Genomic DNA, 16,410 nt, shown 5'->3' with positions numbered 1-16,410 from the left:
TACCCAAAGAAAAGAAAGGACAGACAACCCTGTAATTCAGCGTTACAGACACCACGATGAAACAGAGCAACAACGAAGCTGAAAGATGAGTAAGGCTTTGGGAAGAAGCCCACGGAGGACCAGGGAGGGCTCTAAGGAGGACAGGATATATAGGTCAGCCTTGAAGTGAACAGGCAACTCGAAATGATGGCTAGAGAACAGTGTAGCCATGTCGGATGCAGGGAAACGTCTGGTCATGCCAGTGAAGGAAGTGCTTAGATGGCACAGGGAATGATGACAGGACTGTAACACGTAGGCAACATCACGCCAATGCCTCCCACACGGAATAGTTACGGTTTCCACAAGAGTTACCGGGAGGCAATACCATAGGCTTAGAAATGCAGGTGCCAGTGCCATGACTACTGTAATAATCTGGTCATGGAAAACATAATGAAGGTTTTGGCCTACAGAACTGAGATGAACAGGAAAGGACAGATCAAAGATAAAGTTTATATGGACTGGGGACAAAGTAGTTGTAACAGTAGTAACAAAAAAGAGTCAAGACTGATTCTAAGTTTCTTGATTAAAATTTAGATATACAGCAATGTGTTAGCCAATATAAATGAGACCATCTGGAAAGTGATTCTTTTAAGGGGCTTTTGGTTATCTGTATAAAATTCCATATTGAAGTATACACGCCTGTTCAAGTCACCTATGCCTGTCATCTCTATAGTTACGTTAGTTAGGTCATCCAGATTTACAGATACATAGGTCAGATGGACAGGTAATCTTCAAACACTTCATAGACCTAGAGAATATGGCATTTAAATAACTTAGAATTCTGTTGACGTGAGACACAATTGCTCCTGGCTGCACCAATTTGATCCTGAGAGAATGTTGGGCTTCTAAGACATTTCCACTTGGAAGTTTGTCTTATTGGCACAAAATGGCCTACTGGGCAAAGAACTACCCTTGCCCTGATGGCTGACAGTACAAATGCAATGCTGTCCTTTCTGGACAAGCGGGACACAAGGAAAGCGACCACTGTATTCTGTCAAGACAGGGTAAGATGGTCTTTCAGAATTCCTGCTTCTGAAAATGGTCTGTCAAATACTCTAGGCCTGTAGCCAATTTGAATGCACCAACAATGCTGAGAAACATTAGGTGACTGTCCAGGCTGCCAGCTGTCTTGCACCAGTAAAGATACTAAATATCCTGATACACAAGACCAATGGATTTTGAAAAGTTTTAACGAGATAAAACTAAAATATTTCTCAGGTGAGAAAGGGAGGTAGAGCTGTCAGACTTGGTAAGATGGCCAGAAACTGGATAGTCTTCTCCTCCGTGACGACAGGCACAGCCACAGGCAGCCTGGTGTACTACGTGTGTCAGTGCACACGAGACGGACCCGTGCTGCTGGTCTTGTGCGGCACGTTTGTGAGCTATTGTAACAGCTCTGCTTTGCTATTACAAGGCCTGAACTAATGGCAGTAAGTCTGGGCTATTAAATATTGTATCTCTTTCAGTCAGGAAGGGACATTCTTTAATAAGAAGCAAATATAAGCTGGGAGGGATGGCACACACCTTTAATCCCAGCACTCGGGAGGCAGAGGTAGGATCTTTGTGAGTTCAAGGCCAGCCTGCTCTACAGAGCAAGATCCAGGACAGGCCCCAAAACTACACAGGGAAACCCTGTCTCAAAAAACCAACAAACGACCACCCCCCCCCCAAAAAAAAAACCCAAACATGAGTAAGTGCCTTGCACTGCACTCAACTTTCCGACACAGGACAGTGCTGCAGGGTCAGAACTCCTCACTCAAAACCAAAGAGCAGGAAGCCGGAAAGTTCATGCCTAACAATGTACAGACTTGGAGGCTAAGAGAGAACGCAATTACCACAGGATGTCCCATGGACATCTATCTGGCTGTTCTGCCAACCTTAACTCTATTCCATTTCCTCCCGCCGTAGTCTCTAAGCTCCACACACACCTGTCCACATCCACACCCGCAGCCCCCCTCAGACTATCCCTATTCCAGACTTCGCAGAGGAAGAACCCGAGGCAGGACCTTATTAAGCCCTCAGCATCCTTCCCATTTCCTTCCGTTAAGACTCTCAACCCCTCCCACTCCACCCAGCAAGAAAACACGGACATCTAAGACACACACAAAATATCACCGTCTTTGTCATTAAGTATGTAATAAGCTAGGTCCTTCATAGCTTTTCCCCAACCCACACCATGAGATAATACAGACCTAAACTTGTTTCACATACCCATTATATCAAAGAACTCATCCAGAGCATTGTGCAAGGCTGGGAACTTGTCTCTGTGCTCTTCCAGCAGCCATATTAAACAGCGGGCTTCCTTCATGGACGCTGGCTCACAGAAATAATCCAGCTGCTTTCCTTCTATAGAACCCAGTTTATGGCCATATTTCTCATTCCAGAGGAAAGTCATAACGCTAAAATCGAGTTCCTTGAGAGATGCTCCATACCGAGTAAAAAACGGTCCTGTGGCATCTAAGCCTGCAACAGAACAAAGTCCAAATCACAGAAGCTGAAACTTCTTCAGCAAAATCCCCAACTATCACATCCTTTGAACAGTTCTATTTACAGTGTGCATACGTTTTCAGTGAAAATATGTAAATACTTGATAAATTAGTCAAAACTATTGTGCATTTCACAAACATGATTTAACACTGAGATGATAATTATAACAATTCTTTAGTAGTTGAGGAAGGTGAGCAAAACAGTTCTATTGTTAAAATATGATTGACACTAAGGTCCCTTAAAATCGTATCATTTTTCACTAATTCTTGACTTTCATTTCTAATTGAATTGCCAAGATTTTACAATGTTTTCCTGTATGTATTCCATACCAACAAGATGTCAGTAATACACAATCTTCCCAAATGCCTTGAAAAGAACTATTTGGGATAGACTCCTCTAACACTTCCAAGAGTTGCTTCTTATCTTCCAAAATACCAAGGCTTCTTCTCACCCTCTTCCTCCAACCCCGTATACTCCACATAAGTGACAAGGAAGCCCTCTCCTTACAATGCCTCCGAAGAGCAAAACAAAATTGGATCAACTTTCTTTCATACCTCATGGGCACCCTCATCATAGGCCTAGGGGTCAAGTCAACAAGAGACCATTCCCTTAAAATTATTCTGGTGGCTGATTCCTCTAGACAAAATACTTAGCTTATTGAAGTCATGTGATATGAGAAATCTGCATCTTTAAACACAAGAATCCATGGTGGCATAAACTATACCTTCAATAAAAGTTTCAGAAAACTGCCAGTGAGATGCACTCACACGCCCTGTCCAGTCTCTAATAGGGACAAATCGTGTGAATGTAAGCAGACAGTATCACTATGCAAAGCTCATTTTCTCACATTGCAATCTATGTCTTCCTCCATCCCTTTTTAACTGATCAAATAAATTGGCTTCTAAATTAAACATACACATGAGTGATTCCATTATATGGACTTTTGTGAAAAGGAAGTAAAATTCCATGAACTGGAAATTATTTCCTTTATTAAGCAAATATGTTTTTTACTTTATTAAGTAAATGTGTAAAGGTTAGAAGAGCTTAAGCTCACTTTAGAACGTAAAACTATGCATACATACTTACTGTCTTCAGAATAAACTCGGACTACATCAAAAGAACTTGGATTCTCCTGCTGGTGAGGACTGCAAGCCTCAAATGATGCATTTACAACCAAGAATAGTGGTTGCTCCTCCAGCCTCTGTAGCATAACCCAGATCGGACTACTTCTTCAACTCTTGAGTCTATCCTCTATAGCAAATAATGTAAGCAGTGACTTCTTAATTTGCTTATCGGTTCGACGCCAGTGACAACCTTAGCATTTAGGAGTAATTTTCTGGGACCTGAAACCAATGAGACCTAAGCAGACCTAGGTGTTTAGCTTTACAGCCCAGACGTTACGTCATTAGGTCTTTGTCAGAGGCCACGCGGGCCGCATCCCTGGACCTATTTGAGAGGCACTGTTTTCTTTTGAGGGTCCCTTCCTAGTCTTTATCAACAGCTGCTGACTGATCATGTACTGTGCCTGACCAGTCACCGTCCTAGACATCATCCTAACCCTGCCTTCCTAAGGCCAAGAGCACCCTCACCTGGTGTCAAGCAACCATGGCCTCTACAATTCTGGCCTGCAATGAGGGAGGTTTCCTCTCCTTTCCTTCTCTCAGTCAAAGCAGCCAATCAGAACAGAAGGAAAGCACTGTACAAACCTGCCATTCACAACAGGCAAGTACAGCCCCCCAATTTCTTGGTAATTAACAACACCTACTGGTTCTTTTAAACTTTTTTTCATGGAATCTGAATTTTCCATTTCTGTTTCTCAGCAAAGCAGACTGCACAGTACATCTGCACACATTACAACCACTGTACTGACAGACTGCACAGTACACTTGCACACATTTCGATCTACTTCTGACTTGGTTTACACATTCACAAATAGCTTACCTAATTAAGCCTGCCTTTCCTATTCTCATCTTTTGAAAGAGTATATTAACACCTGTTTACAGTATAACCTAAAAACACCTGTGTGGGGAGAGAATCTTTAACCATATAAAAATGCAGTCATGCATTTAAAACATCAAAAGTAATAAGACAATAAAGTAAAAAGGGGTCTTAGGCCTGCATTTACTCTTCCTTCTAAACAACAGCACTCTAGAATTTAAAGGTACATACCAAAACTATTAAGTCTCTGGATCCAGGGAGCCAACTTGGGGTCTACCTCTTTCAGCTCGCTCAAAACATGCAGAAATATCCGAGTCTTTACTCTGTTCTTTTCTTGAACCAAGTGACGGATAACATAGTCTACTGCTTCACGGAGAAAATTCTTGCTAGAAAAACATGTTGTGTAGTCTTCTGTGCTCAGAACCTTCCAAGACAGCAGCTCTTTGAGGAGCGTCGAAGTATTCAATATACCCGATTTTATCTTGTCTGAATTCTGCTTTATGCATTGCAGGATTCTATCATCGAGAAACTGACAACTCTGACCACTGTCTACAGTTTCTAGGGAAAACAAAGGTAAGGGGTTAAGTAGGACTAATTTGCAATTATACAAACTTGCAAGAAGATAATGTAGCATGCACAGTAACATAAGGCACAGCTGACTTCTGGGGTTTGTTGTTGTCTCTACAGGAGAGATGGTGAATGCAGTCCCCACTACCACAGATTATGCAGCCAGTTTTCGCGCATTTGGGGAAATCAGAGGGATGAGCACATCCGGAGGGCAATGGATCAGCCTTGCCCTGGAAAAACCAACTTTGTGATTCTGGTGTCTCCCTGGCCTGGTAAGGTCTGATTTGTTACTGACATGAACAACTCAGGAAACTTTATATTTGGTATACACGTATTTAATAGTATCTCTGAAAAGGCAGCAGAGTTCAATTAAGCCAAAAAATGAGGAGAAAAAAAAAAGGCTACTTGGGAGGCTGAGGCAGGAGGACCAAAAGTTCAAGGCTCACTCTGCCTGTAAGTTCTGCATCAGCAGCCAACGCCAACCTGAGCAACTGAGTGAAGTAGCCTCAAATCAAGACTAAGCAGAGGGCTGGGCTGAGCCATGTTCACTGCACTTGCCAGGTACCTGGGTTCAATCCACACACTCCAGATTCCAGAGCAAATACTTGATGATCTTCTTTTCATATCACTTATGTAACAGCATTTAAAATCTTATTTCCTCTAAAATAAGCTTTCTTCTCTAATATTCTAACCTAGCTTGGCCAATAAACTTTAGATGTAATGTGTTTAGTACAGAAGAAGCAAACAAAATTAATATATTGCTGAAAATATTCAGTATGATAATTTTGATTTATTTACTTTTGAGGCATTTTCCAAATACTAGGCAGATGAAAACTCAAACAGCAAATGGAAAATATCTCATCTGAGGAATATACAATAGAAAATGGGGGGGGCCGGGCGTTGGTGGCGCACGCCTTTAATCCCAGCACTCGGGAGGCAGAGCCAGGCGGATCTCTGTGAGTTCGAGGCCAGCCTGGGCTACCAAGTGAGCTCCAGGAAAGGCGCAAAGCTACACAGAGAAACCCTGTCTCGAAAAACCAAAAAAAAAAAAAAAAAAAAAAAAAAAAAAAAAAAAAAAGAAAATGGGGAAACGCTATTTCAACTCAAAACTGAAAATAAGTATGTGAGCTATTCCCAGGACCAGGAAAATTACCTGTGGGACCTTCCTGTGCTGCTCAGTAATGAGAATCAACTGAAAGGGCAAACTGCCGAACTGACTGCAGAGCTGACTCTCAGAACTCAACATTATTCCGGACAATTACTAACTTCGTTCAGGACGCTGGACCTGGACCCACTGAGCACAACCCACAGTGCCCTGTCACACGTGGTAAGCAGCAGCTCAGGGACGCCGCCATCACCAGAGAAGTGGTCTGCTCAGAGCCAGCGCCCCGGGGTTTCGCTCTAGAGTAAGTTTGCTCCACACCAGCCTACTTATCCCAGAGTAACAGCGGGCTGCACTTGGTTTTGGGTCTGCTTTTTTGAAGCAGTCTTGCTATGTATTCCAAGCTGCCCTCAAAGCCATGGTAATGCGCCTGCCTTAGCTTCCTGAATCCCAGGACTGCAGGTACGATCCACCATTTGGCTAGTAGAGCGCAGTATTAAGATACTAACAAAAATCTGGTTTGGGATATTAACTCTAACTAAAATCGATATTCGATTCAGTAAAAATTAGTATGAAGACATATAAAATGGGAATTCGTATTTGTACTTTGAGACAGGTACACACGATTTTCACAACTTGCACTTCTGAATACCTTCTGGCTCTTCATTTTTGGGTGGATTGCTTTCTCTTAAGTCCTCTTCCATTCGTTCTTGTGCTAATTTTTTGGCCTCTTGTTTTTGGATCTTTCTCTTCAATTTTTTGTCTTCTTTCAGTCTTAACTTCTCTAGGCTGATAGACATTTGCAGTCAGTGACAATTTACCTTTGTTATGAACTCAGTGAGCTATTTTCCTGTCTGGTATAGAAACATTCTCCAACCAATAGGTTTTTTAAAATTAGAACCTGTCCTACAATTTCTGTTCAACACAAAAACTACTGACCTACAACATCAATTCAGTCAAAATAAGGAAGTTACTTTATGAAAACAAGCATGTCAACAAGTAAGTGATCTATCTAAGGATGCAACAAATGGAACCACATGGATGGGATGCTACGTCTAGGTATACAACAACTGAGTAGTCAGTACAGAAGGAAAGAGAAGTCCGCAAGATCACATGTGTAACTTCTCATTTCAAAGCCCCATCGCATAATAAACCAATAATGCCCTACAACATGATAATTTTGTTGATGTGGTTACAGTGGAATATTTCCAACAAATAATTGTATCCATCTTTTCTTTTGTTTTTCTTGGTCACAAATGACATAAATAAAAGAGAGAAGAATCACTTTTTGGAATGAAAAACAAGAAGCGGGACCAGAAAGAAAAGAAAAAAGGATTGGAATTATTTAGTCTGAACAAAGATGCATAGAGATAAATAGTTCAGATAATACACTGAGAATTTCAAGGTAAGAACTAGCTATTGGTTGAAAATGTTTGCTGAATACATGAAATTTTTTTTTAAATGTTTTGGAATTAAAGCTAAAACAACCAAGAGTGAATTTATCATTTCTACCTAAGTGCCAAATCTGTTAACAAACATACATCACAATGTGAAATGTCATAATTTTACCCATAATCACTAATTATATTCATTCAAGTTTTTAGTATTTAACCATTCCAGGCTAGTTCTTTTTAGTTTTAAGTATGTATAAAAGTCAATTTCAATACTTATTTGTTTTGTGTACACAACTTGGATATAATTCTCTTCTACGAGACTACATCATCAACTACTGTTTGATGTCAAGTCTTACCTGGAGCACTTCTGTTTCAGGACAGGTTTAGAAGGAGCCTTCTCTTTGATGACCTTGTGTTCAAACTTTAAATAAAACAAAGATATCCAGAACTGTTCTCATACTGCCATGACACAGAGCACCACAAGTAACCAGTGTGTGGGAGCCCGTTCTGGGGTTCCTCGTGGCTTTACCCAGCAGGTCCGAATAGAGGATGATCAGGACCACGGGCCTGAGTGCAGGTGTCTGAGATGGCCTGCACTTGACTGTGCTGGGGGAGGAGTCTTTTGCTCCACCCCTTGGCGTTCCTATAAAAACCCTGGAGCAGAGACAGTCCGGGCCCGTTGGAATAGGTTCCAGGCCCTCTCGAGGCTATTCTGTATTTTCTATCTGTTTATCTCCACAAGATTCTCCGCAATAAATCTTTCTATCTAATATTTCCTGCTGCTCGCACTCAAGAAAACTCTGGGAAGCTGTGGGGGTGGTGGGTAAACGCCCCACAGAATGGTGCCATGAACAGGGACTAAAGAAAAAAGAAAAAAAGGGACTGAAGAAAAAAAGGGGGAACAAAAAAGAGGGGACTAAAGACAAATGAACAGGGACTTAAGACAAAGTAATAGGGACTAAAGATAAAGGAAAATAATAGTTTTATTACAGAGTTTTTGGTGAAAGTGCTGAGTCAGCCCTGCCAGTGGAAAGGCATGCCGGTGTTATGGAATATATATATTTTTATATATATTTTTTGGGAAGGCAGGGGTTTTATCCTCGAGAGAAAAGGAAAGCGGACTGGAAGGATGTCCGATGCTGCAGCGAAATTCTCTTCTGTCAATTTTCTATCTTCTATCCCTTTCTCAAATTCTATCTGTGATAAGTATAAGGTATAGGGTAGTAATATAGTGTAGGAAAAACTTAGAAGTGTAAGATTGTGTAGGAAAAAATAAGTAAGGCAACTAGACAGAAAAACTCGTCAATTTTCTAACTTTGGGGGCTTTGAAAGCAAACTGGGGAAAAAAATCTTTCTTTGGGCTTTTCGGGTAGTAAAAAAGCTCTTCTTTGAGCTTATGGGGAAGAAAAAGTTTCCTATGGAAGCTTTTGACCTGGGGACAGCTGACATGCCAAGTCCAAGCGGCAGGAGAAAGTAATTTCTCCCTGAGGCAAAAATGGGGGTGTAAGAAGTCAAAGTTTAAAGTTGGGAAGTTTTGGGAAAAGTTGGTCTTTCTCCTGGGGGGAAAAAATCTTTCTCTTAAACTCTAAAGCTTTTCTTGGAAAATTTGGGGGGGAAAATCTCTAAAAAGCCTTAATCTTTCTCAAGAGCTCTTAAACTTAAAAACTAAATTTGTCCTTCTGAGAGAGGACAAAAATTAGAATCACCTGAAGATATTAGTATGGGGACCACCTGTGATTAGCTCTAAGGGAAAACAACAAATTTAAGACAGCAAAACCTCTCTAAGTTTTCAAGCTTTAACAATCCTCCCTGCAATGCAGGAGGCTGGAACAAGTTTCTAAAAGCATCTTCTAAGCTCTGTCTCTTCAAGCTAGTAAAAGACAGTGGGTCAGACTACCCTGAGGGAAACGCTTGGGAGAGTGTGGGTAAAGAGCTACAGAGAGCCCAAAAGGGCAGGAAATTTTACCTGAGAAAAGCAAAAAGCCAAACTTCACAGTTACAGCCGAGCGGAGGCATCAAGGGTTTTGTCTGAGTGAGCCTTTCAGAATGAAAAGGTGCTCCTGATCTTCCTAATGCAAAGAATCCCCTGAAGCAATGCAAACTGTTAGCTTTGTACCCTAGCTTCTGACCAAAAACCCAGAGGCGACTGGTCAGCGTCTCTGAGTTGGAGTGCATTTCGGGGATACTAGGATTCCTGCAGTTGCAAACTTCCTGGAGCACAGAGCTGAGGCAGGAAGGTGCAGGACCCAGGGGGAAAACTGCTAATAAACAAAGCTAAAGCCGGTGGGAACGGCACAGTTGTCTGCTTTCCTACAAGTCCTGGGTTGATAGGTCCACAGCTGCAAAAAGAACTCTGAGAAAAAGCTTTCCTATCAGAGAAAGGACCTTTCTGGGAAAACAGTAAAGCTGAACTGTGTCTGAAGCAGTCGTGCTGCCGAGTCAGAACGCTGTCTGGGGAAAGATCCCAGCCAGGGCAAAACAGAACTGTCCAGGAGTAAAGCTTGCTTTTCTGTCAGAGAAAGCACCTCTTTGAGAAAGCTTTGTTTCAACTGACATGACCTGACAAAGCTGCTAGAGTTTGAGGCAGATTCGGGGGGAGAAAAAGAAGCCCCTACCTCCAAAGGCAGCTAGCAGAGGAACAGAGCCGCAGACAGATAGCTGAAGCTCTGCATCTGGGGGGGAAGGAACAAGCAAAATGAGAAGATCAGTGGGAGAAAATCTCTGAAAGAGCAATGGAAAAGCTGTTGTAAATGATCTTGCTTTTCACTGACTGGCTAAGGCAAACACAAGCCCCGAGGAAAGTTGCTATCAGAAATGCCAGCCTCAATGCCTGCTAACGAGGCAGGTGTGGTTCTGATTCGGGGGCCAGTGTCTGATGAAGTTGAAACGCCTGTTAAAGCCAGCTGAGGAGAAGAGAAACCTCCCAATGTGCCATAGCTGAAAATGTAAAATGCTTGTTCAAATCTCCCGTTGCAAAAGCAAAAAACTTGGTTTAAACCTCCCGGGCAAGAATTTGTAAGCAAGTCTGGTAAAAGAGAACCAACCAGTTGACTCTCAGACCCAAAAAGAACTATGGGAAATGACTGATATAAGGGAAATGATATAAAGGACTGATATGGGACTGATATTATGGACTGATATAAGGGAAATGCATTATGGGAAAGGTAGTTTTTCCGCTAAAGATGGCGACATTGCCCTGAAACACTTTTGTCAGCTCGAAAATACGTTCATGGTAAACTTAAAATACAGCTTTTAAAAGAATGAGTAGGAAAGTCGTCTAAGTTTAAGTATCAGTTCCGATGAAAAATTGAAAGGATACGGAACTAGGTGCTTCGCGGTTTGGGGCTCCATTGGTAGAATGCCTTATTTACCCTAATAGCTGTACAAGTTCTACGGCAGTTGGATGACAAAAAGCTACCTTTAAGAGCAAACAAGCCACTTTAAAATCCTTAAAACAAGGGAAAGCAGTTTATACACTGAACTTTGTCTTAGAAATGAAAAAACTTGTTGAAATTAAAAACGTTTTTTGCCTTTTGAACAAACTGCCTGCAATGAGTAATTCCTTTGCAAATCTAATAAGGAGACAAGGAAACAGGCATTCAAAAAAGAAATGACTGCTTTATAGATGGGAAACAAACTTCAGACAAATCTAGCTGTCTTACAAAAGAGTTGCTTTACCTGAAAGTTCCTTATAAGAAATCAATGCTAAATATCACCGCTGCTAATAACATTAGTAGTTAAAGCTAATAAAGTGAAGTTTTTCAGTAGAGCAAACCAAAAGTGCTGCTGTAATAGAAACGTTTGTCTGAATTGAGGCATTTAGGGGAACTACTATGAATTTGGGTGAAGGGACAGCCTCTAGTTAAAAACTGTCTACCGCTGACAGTGCATCTCTGCCGGTCCGGAACAGCTGAGAGAACTGGCAACTCTGGAGTGTGGCTTCGTCCTGAGAATGTTACAATCCCCTAGCAACAAGTATCACAACTCTATAATGACAACACTCACTAAATCCCAGTGCTTTATAACAAAGCTAACTATAAACTGTAAACTTTAGAAATGATGTACGTACTTCCTGTCTAGTTAAGAGAATCTTTCTGATAGAGATGGTGATAATTAAGAGTAAGAAGTAGAAAAATGAAAATAAGATATGTGAGTTTGTAGAAATTCTGTCTTGTTAGATCTGTGTTAAGAAATCTTTAGGTGTTTGCTAAGTTAGATATATGCTAATGGTAGCCTATATAAGTTTGTAAAATAGATCTATAGAGTTCCTTTAAGAATATAAGCTTGCAAGAAGTAGCTAAGGTAGTCTTAAGACGTAGTAATAAGCTTGTAAGATGCTAGTTGTAAATGTAAGTTTAAATAAGAAATAAGATGGAATGAATATAAGTACATGAGAATTAATAAGAAATATATTTGCTAAAGTAGTTCTATAGTTTCCTTAAAGTATAAATAAGTAGATGTTAATATGTGAGTTTGTAAAAATGTGTAAATGTTGAATGAGTTTATGCTTAAGCACATGCTATGTGGGTTTGAAAAGTGTAAATGTTAAGTGTGAGTCTATTAATGTATATGGTGAAAACACCTGAGACACAGGAGATAGTGTCCTAGTAGACTGCAAAGTAGGCAGTCTGAATGGTTTCAAAAGCTCCAGAAGCCGCTAAGAAGCTAAGAATGGCAGACGCCAGAACCAGCACAAGGCATCCGCAGCTGAGATCCGTGGAATATCAACGCAGCACAGAAAAACCTGAGCTAACAGCAAAAACGGTGCGGTTTAAAATATTACTATAACTAAAAAGGTCTGTCTGTGAGAACAAAAGTTGCAGAGACGCTTGTTTGAACAAAAATTAACTGCAAAAAGTTTTGGTTGAAAAACGTCTCTTCATATTTGGAAGTGAAAGCCTGATACCAGAATTTATTTGTTTGAACTTTTTGAACTTAAAATGAGATAAAATTACAAAAACATTTTGGTTATGGATTTCTTCAAATTTGGAAGGCTAGTACCAATATTTATCATTTGAATTTTGGTACTTAAATGAAATGAACAATAGAGATTTCATTGCAATGGGACAATTTTGAGCTTACTTATAGTAATGACCTAGGAACAGTTTTCTGGAATTGGGTTAAAAATGGAACTGTTTAAATGAAGAAATATATTTCTACTTAGAATCAAGATACAATTTTGTATATGCATATATGCTTTATTAACTGGAGATTTATAAATTGTTTTGTGGAACTGTTTATGTAAAAATGGAATTACTTATGGAACTGGTTTTGTGTTACAAATGGAGCTGTTTAAACAAAAGTTTGGGTTTTCTAACTAGGCTTGAGATTTTGCTTAAAAATTATAAAGAAAAGGAGGAGCTATGAGATTGAATTATGTTCGCAGAAACCTATTGATATTAATGCACCCTGGCTTTGTGGAATTGAGGAAATGTTTAAGTTTGATGTGAATACATCGAAGTTTTTCCTATGTTCTGTTAACAAGAAAATTCAAATGACTGAGTTAAAGTTGTAAGACAGAGAAAATTGTTAACTATATATAGCACCATATATGCTAATTCTAATGGTTCTGTTAAGAGTTTGCTTTGAGTTGTAAGATTGAGAGAATTGTGACTATGTATAGCGATATTTATGTTAACTTGTTAATGGTAATGATGAACCTAAGGGATTCTTTAAGTTTGTAGTCGCCTTAAGAGTTTTGGTTTAGAAAGGGCTTGAGGCAGCTAAGACTGCTGTGGTCACCTTGGACCTAATTCAAAAGAGAAATGCCATTTATATCATCCTCTACTCCCATACTGGGAGGTGTAACAGTTATGGAGATTGCTGTAAGCCATTAATAGTTATTTTTTATATATTAAGAAGGGGGGACCTGTGGGAGCCCGTTCTGGGGTTCCTCATGGCTTTACCCAGCAGGTCCGAATAGAGGATGATCAGGACCACTGGCCTGAGTGCAGGTGTCTGAGATGGTCTGCACTTGGCTGTGCTGGGGGAGGAGGTCTTTTGCTCCACCCCCTTGGCGTCTCTATAAAAACCCTGAGCCAGAGACAGTCGGGGCCTGTTGGAATAGGTTCCAGGCCCTCTCGAGGCTATCCTTTATTTTCTATCTGTTTATCTCGGCAAGATTCTCCGCTATAAATCCTTCTATCTAATATTTCCTGCTGCTCGCACTCAAGAAAACTCTGGGAAGCTGTGGGGGTGGTGGGTAAACGCCCCACACCAGTGTCTCAGAAGCACACCCAGACAATGCTCAACTGACAGCAGCTGACCTCCCACCCTCCCACACCGCCCAAAAGCCAGGAAGCTGTGGTGAAGTAATTTACCAAAAAGGAACAGGAGATACTTTAGGGAAAAGTTTTAAAAAATTACAACCAAGCAGAAACTCCGAACTATAACTATATTATAGCTACTCACTGCTGTTACCCCCAGGCTGCGAAGTTCAAGGTACTCTTCCTGCTCCCTAAAAGTCCACATCCCCATCAATCTTAAGTTTGAGGAACTTAAAAGAAAACATAATCAAAGAGCAAAACAACAGAACTAAAACACAAAGCCCTCCTCCCAGATGACCGAGAACGCCTCACTGCAGTGCACCCCGTGACACCCCTGCACTGTCAACATGCAGATCCAGCCACACAGCTGCACACGCTTAAGCCATGTTTTCAAAAGGTGTAATAACGGTATCATGGATGAAGCTTGTATTTTGTTGAATACTTACTTCACATTTAACTTGACCACCACTGCTAAAGATGATAATCTTAGAAATGATTCCCTCACAGTCAGGAGTGAGACAAATTCCTTGTAGAAAATCCTTTTGATTTAAAAGAAGAAGGTTATGTGTACAGTGGATAAACCAGTAAGTACATGTGCACCATTATAATCACAAAGACTTGTTAAAACATGGTGTATTAGCTGGGCAGTGGTGGCACACACCTTTAATCCCAGCACTCAAGAGGGAGAGGCAGGTGGATCTCTGTGAGTTTGAGGCCAGCCTGGGCTACAGAGTTCCAGGATATGCTCCAAAGCTACACAGGGAAACCAGTCTCAAAAAAACAAAACAAAACAAAAACAAAAAAAACCCACAGTGTATAGCCTCCTTCAGCAAGTCCTAATGTCACCATTCAAAGAGTGTACTTCTGAGTGTGGTTCTAACCATATGACTTGCTTTGGTCAAAGCAAAGCTCACATGACATGAACCATGTGCGGCAGCAGCTCAGTCCTTTCATGGACTGGCCACTGCCCTTCCCTCCTGACACAGGGGCATGTTCCAAGAAAGGCCACTCTTCACCTTTGCTTTCAGAAACAGAACGAGACACCCAGGACAGAGCTGTGCCACTCAGCCCTGGCCAACAACTGACAACTTTCAAAGAGATCATCAGGAGGTGACGTTCTCAAGACAGCAATCCAAAGATGTGTAGGGGGAATTCAAGTCTGGAAATGTCTGGGACCACTAAAGGAAGGGGACAGCTGGAGAAGGGACATGAGCAAGGAGGGAGAAGGAACTCGACAGCAAGCGCCGAGCCGCAGTGTCCTCTCTGGCCACACGAAAACCGGCTTCTACCAACTGGAGTAACTTCCCCTGCTGAGTTAGAACACAGCCCCTTCCTTCCCCCAAGAGAGAAGGTTGTCTTCGGCTAATTCCATACCGACTATGTGTGTATTTTATGGATGCAAATTAGACCATAAAATTATACCCTCTCTCAAAGTGTTCTTGATAACTGGAAGCCCCCACCCAAGAGAAATAACACTATAAATTTTAAGTGGGTTTCTTAAATTCTGGTAGGGAGTAGACTTTTTCAGACTTTGATTGTTCATCAATACTCTCTGGTGACTAACTGGACAATCTCAGGAGAATTAATATAGTAGAGCATAACTTAAGATATGGACATTAGGGGCTGGAGAGAAGGCTCAGTGGTTAAGAGCACTGACTGCTCTTCCAGAGGACCTGGGTTCAAGTCCCAGCACCCACATGGCAGCTCACAACTGTCTGTAACTCAAGATCTGATATCAAGACACAGTCATACGTGCAGCAAAACACCAATGCAAATAAAAATAAATAAAAAAAAAGATATGGACATTAAAACCAAGTACTGAAACGGTTACTCTTGATAACACTGATAAAAATGTAAAAGTTAAGTAATTGCCTTTATATTCAGAAAAAATAAACATATTGCTTTCCTACCTTGTTATTAGTGCAATGTAAACATTCTAATTCTGGCCATAATGCCCAGGAAGTAATATACTTTGGTAAAGACTTTTTTAAAGAAAATATTTCCGGGGGGGGGGGGGGAGATATTAATATACAAGGATAATACAAAAATCTAACCTTATGCCTTACCTTGTCAATTTTATCATTGAAAGTTGTTGTTTTTAACTTTTTCCAGCAGTTCATGTGAAATTCTACCTTACAGTATTGGCAGCAGCTAATTCTTATAAAACCCTGGGATTAAAAAAATAAAATAAAATAAACATTTAAAACATGTCTATAGCAATACATTCATAATAGTATACACTGAGATAACTAGAGATCTTATATTCACCATATAATTAGGCACAGTATTTCCCTATGGAGTGATATACTTCTGCTCCCCAAAATGCCTAGCAAATGGACTAGAGAACTTGACATTTTTACTTTTACAGAAGTAATGCATTATCCTTCCTAACATATCACGTGTTGTATGAACATTATTTCATCTGACCTACTAACTAGAGGCTGCAGGACAGAGGGCAGCTACTACCTTCTTAAGTAAACCAATAACTTAATCATTCAGTCAAGTGATAGATTTGTCCTGAATTGGGTCCCTAAGGGATAATTCAGACCTCAATGGCCTTTAAATTCTCATATTCAAATTTTACACATATTTAAAATGCAACAAATGAGAGGGAACA

At 40.7% G+C, this 16,410-nt stretch overlaps 1 protein-coding gene and 1 non-coding gene across 16 annotated transcripts in view; both read right to left on the bottom strand.

The window, feature by feature from the left end:
* The window catches only part of Ttc3 (tetratricopeptide repeat domain 3), a 110,752-nt gene that overhangs the window by 33,034 nt on the left and 61,308 nt on the right, over positions 1-16,410 (bottom strand). For all 15 annotated transcript variants that reach the window (XM_076549266.1, XM_076549263.1, XM_076549265.1 and 12 more), the window contains 6 exons: positions 15,860-15,961; positions 14,240-14,332; positions 7,884-7,948; positions 6,786-6,922; positions 4,696-5,022; positions 2,251-2,502 (listed from right to left, as the gene is read on the bottom strand). In XM_076549266.1, the coding sequence (XP_076405381.1) occupies positions 2,251-2,502; positions 4,696-5,022; positions 6,786-6,922; positions 7,884-7,948; positions 14,240-14,332; positions 15,860-15,961 (976 nt within the window). The remainder of the gene's footprint in view (positions 1-2,250; positions 2,503-4,695; positions 5,023-6,785; positions 6,923-7,883; positions 7,949-14,239; positions 14,333-15,859; positions 15,962-16,410) is intronic.
* LOC121821830 (U1 spliceosomal RNA) lies at positions 5,150-5,311 on the bottom strand. The gene has a single exon (XR_006062718.1). It is a non-coding gene; the product is annotated as a U1 spliceosomal RNA (small nuclear RNA).

This window comes from Peromyscus maniculatus, chromosome 12 (assembly GCF_049852395.1).
Source record: "Peromyscus maniculatus bairdii isolate BWxNUB_F1_BW_parent chromosome 12, HU_Pman_BW_mat_3.1, whole genome shotgun sequence".
Taxonomy (NCBI): Eukaryota; Metazoa; Chordata; class Mammalia; order Rodentia; family Cricetidae; genus Peromyscus; species Peromyscus maniculatus.
The sequence above is the reverse complement of the archived record's forward strand: the minus strand, read 5'-3'. Positions and strand labels throughout refer to the sequence as shown.